We start from the raw sequence: 5,728 nt of genomic DNA, 5'->3' as shown, positions 1-5,728 counted from the left end.
AATGGTTTAACTATTGTTATCAGAAATATGATCAACAAATGTTGGGATGGCCGAGTTGGTCTAAGGCGCCAAAATAAGGTTCTGGTCCGAAAGGGCGTGGGTTCATATCCCACTCTCAATAACTGCACACTAGTCAGTGTATACATTTTAAACATTGCAATTAGCAAAATGTCTAATCATTTACCCTATTTTGCAGTTACCAATTACTAGTGTCACATTCTGCTACTTTGTAAATGTCAGTCAGGATAAACAATGCCATTTTGTAGAATGGCTGAGGTTTTTTTGTACTGCAGCCTAGTTGCCAGTGGCTATGAAGAGTTTTACATTATAGCCCGATCATTTAACGTATTTTGCAGTCACCAGTGTAACATTCGGCTATTCAAAAGTGGAGTATTACATTATAGTCCGACCATGTTACCATATTTCGCAGTCCCCATCACTTTTGACTCGTTGCCTAGTTGGCGTGATCGATATTGACTTTGACTGTCATGAGTTCCGTATGTAGCTTCACCTAGAGCTGTTGGAGAGCAAGTGTAGATTGAATATTCTACAATTTGAGGGGGTCTATCAGTCCTGTATCACCCCCTCTCCTCTATCTTGTGCTAGCAGTCTTTTTGTTCTCTGATTTAGTTTGAATAACAATGGTTTGCTTAGGATTCTCATGCTGTATTGCATTCCATTCGAAGTTCGCATTTAGCACTTGATACTTTTAACAGCATGGGTAACAATATTTAAGATTCTCCTCAAATTTACAAGATCCATATTATGGACAGATACCACGTGCTATGCTGGAACCTGTGAAAGACGGATGTCATTGGGTCGCTCGATCGAAAATTATACTACACCTGACATTTGGATGTTTCAACCAAAATAGCTGTCGCTGAGCCGTACAAGACAAAAAGGCAGAACAATCTATTCCTTGAAGGATACCATGAAATTTAAGAGTCAATGTTTAGATAATTGCAGTGATTGAAGACCAAAATACATGTATAATAATTGGAGACCGCCCTACGATAGCCAATTTAGAAGGAACCGTTCCTACATCCAAGAGCACAAAATACATTCTAAAGCCCTCCTAATTAATACAACATGTCTTCAAGATGCAGCTCCCATCTGAAAACAAAGTATGGACGGAAAAGCTGCAGGAAAGGGGTCTTGGACTCTTTCTTGAGATTATTAGACAAGAAGAAGACGTAAAACTGAGCGGCCAGATCGAGCTATTAGACAGCTCTGTAGTTTCTTCCCGGAATTATGCATAGCTCATCCTTGATAATAAAACAGAAGCTAAACATCAGTAGCTATGCTTTGAGGCTTGGAAGAAACCGTAGCAGCTGTTCATCCTCACACAAACGACCCATCACCTCCCTCGGCAACGTCAACTTTACGTTCCGACTGGAATTCCCTCCCGCATCTGGCAACACCAGTACAAGTCCCTCCCCTCTCAGTGGCTCTACGCTGTATCCCACACGAACCGGCTTTCCAAAGTCGAAGCAGACATCGTAGCTGAAGAAATGATCAAATATGGCCATGGTCACGTCTGCAGAATAGAACAACGTCGGCTTTGAGCATAGTCCGCTGCCTTGATCCTCCAGCTCCTTCAACCAATCTACCACAGAACGCACCTCCTCTGTGTCGGTGAAGACACCATGCTCGTATATAAGGTTCGTTGCATACGATAGATCCTGGGATGTGAGATCATTCACTGCGCTTGATATCCCTAAGAAATGCACTGCGTTTCCTACATATCCGTAAGGCAAAGGAGGAAGATGAATCTTCCTGAACTCCTGGCACAACGAAAGCTTCGCTTGTTCACCACCTCTTTTTCCCTGGGCCTTCACAATAGCAACCCAGAGAAGAGCAGCCAGCACCTCTGACGGAGACACTGGACCAAGCTTGCAGCTTCCAGCTCGCGCCTCCGCAACGCATTGCTCCACCATGTCGTGAGAAAAAGCGAAGAACATGGTTTGGTAATCCTCGCTTCTCTTTTCAAGACCCTCTTCTTCTAACCTGCCGAGGAACGTGGAAGCATAATAATCCCTAGATCTCACGTTCAGATTGACCTTCTGCCTAGGTTTCAGGCTTGGGGGGTGAAAGAAAGGCGGATGCAAGACCTGGGCCGCTCGATGCGTTTCCCCCCACGCCTTCATGAACAGTGTTCCAAAGAGAGAGTCGCCTAACAGATGCAGCCAGCTCAAACCAATTGCCAATCCTCCGCAGCTGAAGTCTGTAAACTGCAAGGACGGGCGAAAACTAAGATAGGAATGAAAACTAAAACGTCCGACGCCTGTGAAGATCAAGATTGGAACAAAACCAACTACGACAATACATCAAACCTCCTGATGCACGAGGCAAATCAAACCTGCACTACAGCCACTGGTGATATGGAGTAATCCGGAATTCTTTCGGTTCTGCTAAGCTCCTCCTCTAGCGAGCAGTCTGCAGAGTTCATGTACTCTTCTAAGGAGACACTACAGGTAGCTTCATACACCCTCACTCCAGCATCATTGCACTTCAGCTCCCACAGTCCATCGTCTCTTTTGCGAAGACGCCCTGCGAGAACGGGATACATGGAGAGGACTTTGCACAGAGATTCCTTGAGATTCTCCACAAGCTTGGTCCGGTCTTTCACAGACGAGGTGTCGTAGTAGTAGACAGTATGCAAAGCGTGCAGCTGTAGCATAAAGTCGAGCAAAGAGAAGGGGTGCACTTTGCCGGTAGGGGAAGGCTTGCTGGGAACCACAGTGAGCCTAGAATGGACAGATAAGCGCTTGTCTGGCCCCATCTGAACAACATCCGCAACACTGGTTAGAAGGTGCTTGCGCAGATCGTCCCATATCTATCAATCTACAGCGAGCTAATGAAACAGGTTACGGAATCATGTATCAGGCAGCAGCTCACATAGGCAAAGCGAAAGGAGCGCACCTTGCTGCGACTTTACTTCGAAAATAACCTCACAGCTCTATAAGAGCTCGTGTGAACCAGCTCCCGCCCGATTCTGAACAGGACACCACTGTAAATTTTAGTTTTATGTCGTTGATTTTCAGACTCGCTAATCCAAACATTGAAATGATCTCCAGCCAGCCAAAGAAACAGGGGACGCCACTCTAAATTATTTCAAGCGCAGCGTGCTGCAAGCGAAAGGAGCTCACCTTACTGCAACTTTACTTCGAAAGACAACCTCACAGCTCTGTACAGCTTGTGTGAACCAGCTCTCTCACCTGAATCTAAGCAGGAAAACCCCGTAAATAGTAGTGTGGGCAGTCGATGATTCTCAGACTGACTGATCCAGAGCTGGGATCGGAAGCAACGATCTATCAACCGATCGAATCAAGCGAGGCGGCTGACTCAAACAGAGGGAGAGAAAGGAGCTATAGTTGCTGCAACGCAGTGCCAAGGCGAGCAAAGAGCTGGGTAAAGCATGGGTGAAAGAGCGCTCGACTGAAGGATGAAGGGGGGACGTGAACATGAATGAATAGAAGCCCCAAGAGGCAAGAAAAGCAGCGGGGTAGAGGAAGAAGGTGGCGGTGGTGGAAGCCAACAACAATGACAATCATCTGGCGCAAAGTTAATGGGACGCTCAGGCTACTTCTTAGTACTTACTACTAAAAGCAGAAAGTAGGAGCAGAAAGTAGGAGGTGAGTTGATTGGTTCCATTGGCAAGGAAGAGAAGACGAAGATGTTGGGTGTTGTGAGTTGGTCAACAGTTAATGGCGTTAAATGAAGATGGTGTAAAAGTCCTACCTTTGTCTATGGCGACTATTGAGGTCTTGTAGACGGCTAGGTACCCCCTCGGCGAGACACCCTTGGTTAGCTCGCCTCACACACCTTTGGTTAGACGAAGAATGGTCACGAGGACCAATTGGTAGAGCTCTATGATTGGTTCATTCTTGATCTTCAACATAATGGCAATGCATGTGTAGTACTCATAAAAGGTGTGTCAGTTCATATGAGATGGGATCGGTAGTAGCAATAAGGTAGCCTTCCTTCGCAATCCCATCATGGAGAAGATGACAACTCATGCCATTATTTACCCTCTAATAGAAAGCTGCCATGCCTTACCACTAGGCCTAATATTTCCACCACAAACATGACAAATGCCAAGGATTAACTCTAATAATGACTTCTCATATTAGTTTAGGTTAGGTCCCCCACTAGCTTAGTAAATCAATATCAAGGGCTAAGCCTTACCTTCTAGGAAAGGCAAAAAAAGTGGCATTCTTTGAAACTTAATGAAGCAAATCCTTGCGAAATAGATTTTGGGACTCTAAGGGCTCTATATAAGGCATGTTGATGAGTACAAACAAGCAAAAGAAAGGGATACATGTATATGGCAAGTAGTGGTCCTAGGCCAACATAGCACTTTAGTTAACAATGGAAATAGAATGACTTGCATTCTATTTAGATCCATGAGAGAATTAAGGAATACTTATCCAATGTCATTTATCTATCCAAATATGTAGATGGGAGCTTTAAATTCTACATTTAAACAAGCATATGTATCGATGAGCATAAAGAATCTTATTTAAAAGACATAAAATTTTGAATATATGGGTATTATAGATACATACTTGCTTGCATGTGCTATAGGCTTTTAAAGAGTGATCTCCCTAGGGTGATAGCATCTTTACATGTCATCTAGTTCCTATGGTTGACCCTGGCTAATGAGTAAAGGTAATCAAAAGAAAGGGCAACTAAGAAAAAGGAATATAAAACAACATTATTACTGAAGTGCTAACAAGTTGGAGGATAGGGGGCTTGTAAAGACAAGTTAATCAAGAGGGCTCCCTTTGAGGCCTTCGATGTAGTCAAGGCAATGTAATGGTGTTTAAGGTTGTTTCACAAATGATCTCTTTACCACTCTCTCTGGGATGTCATTGTTAATATTGATTAATTAGTTTTGTCTCTAATTTTCTTAAATCCTCCCTCCATTTCAATGCACACCTCCTCCTCTTTGTCCTTTCCCGCTATGTAGTCAAGCTGGAATTCTTGCATCTACCTACACGGTTTGTAAGTCCTCCATCCTTAGTGAATCCCTACGTGAACTTGAAAGATCAACAAATGTCAATATTTCATAATGTTACAAATGTCTATACCTAAACAAAGCAATAGAATTCATGCTAAGATTAAGCTTAGATCATTCCACACATATAATAATAATATTTTCTCTCATGTGCAAGGTCTAATCTCTACCTACTAGTAACTTTGCTATTTTAGTTTTCACGCATACACTTTATGTGGGTAGCTCTAATGTTGCTTCACAATTGCAAAGGTCAACTAGAGTAGTTGTACATGATGTGCAAAGGAACCTAGTTGACCTCCCTTGCATAAGGTAAGCATGCCATATAGCTACCTATATATTGCCTTTACAAGCACCCCTACCCTCCAACTATCCTAGTTGACCTCCCTTGCATAAGGTAGGCATGTACCTATCTGACCTTGCCTACTTAAAGTACCTACTTTTGTTGCACCACCAAGATGTTCAAACATTACATTTCACCTTACCATAATTTTCAAGTGCCATCATTGTATAACCAATAGGAGTTTGCATGCTTGTCAATCATACGTTGTTTTGGAACCACAATTGTATCACATTTCTATAACAACATAGCCATAATCTATGCACCCTAAATCTTGAATGAAAAGCGTTGCCATTGCTATCTCTACATGCTTTCTTATGTACACAAGCATGCAATTCCTTCATGGAAATTTTATTCAAGATGTTCAATGG

The 5,728-nt window shown here is 43.1% G+C and overlaps 1 protein-coding gene across 2 annotated transcripts; it reads right to left on the bottom strand.

Moving 5' to 3' along the window:
* Positions 1–937: 937 nt before the first annotated feature.
* On the bottom strand, positions 938–3,538 carry LOC147893565 (acetyl transferase 1-like). 2 transcript variants are annotated; one of them, XM_087386628.1, is made up of 4 exons: positions 3,150–3,538; positions 2,923–2,995; positions 2,360–2,782; positions 938–2,231 (listed from the first exon to the last, which is right to left on the bottom strand). In XM_087386628.1, exons 3-4 carry the CDS (start codon positions 2,780–2,782, stop codon positions 1,299–1,301), a joined length of 1,356 nt encoding a protein of 451 aa, XP_087242754.1. In that variant the 5' UTR covers positions 2,923–2,995; positions 3,150–3,538; the 3' UTR covers positions 938–1,298. The 2 variants fall into 2 exon arrangements, with proteins under 2 accessions (XP_087242754.1, XP_087242755.1); XM_087386629.1 differs by having other exon boundaries at positions 3,219–3,538.
* Between the last annotated feature and the right edge of the window lie 2,190 nt (positions 3,539–5,728).

This window comes from Dipteris shenzhenensis, chromosome 15 (genome assembly GCF_047967505.1).
Source record: "Dipteris shenzhenensis isolate YYH24624 ecotype China chromosome 15, Dip_SZ_1.0, whole genome shotgun sequence".
Classification (NCBI taxonomy): domain Eukaryota; kingdom Viridiplantae; phylum Streptophyta; class Polypodiopsida; order Gleicheniales; family Dipteridaceae; genus Dipteris; species Dipteris shenzhenensis.
Note: the sequence above shows the minus strand (reverse complement) of the source record. Positions and strands in the feature narration are given on the sequence as shown.

Excerpts from the sequence above, each read along its gene's own strand:
- LOC147893565 (XM_087386628.1), bottom strand. The coding sequence starts at position 2,782 with ATGGGGCCAGACAAGCGCTTATCTGTCCATTCTAGGCTCACTGTGGTT. Across the intron at positions 2,232-2,359 it reads CACCAGTGGCTGTAGTGCAG|TTTACAGACTTCAGCTGCGG; the intron begins GTTTGATTTGCC and ends CCGTCCTTGCAG.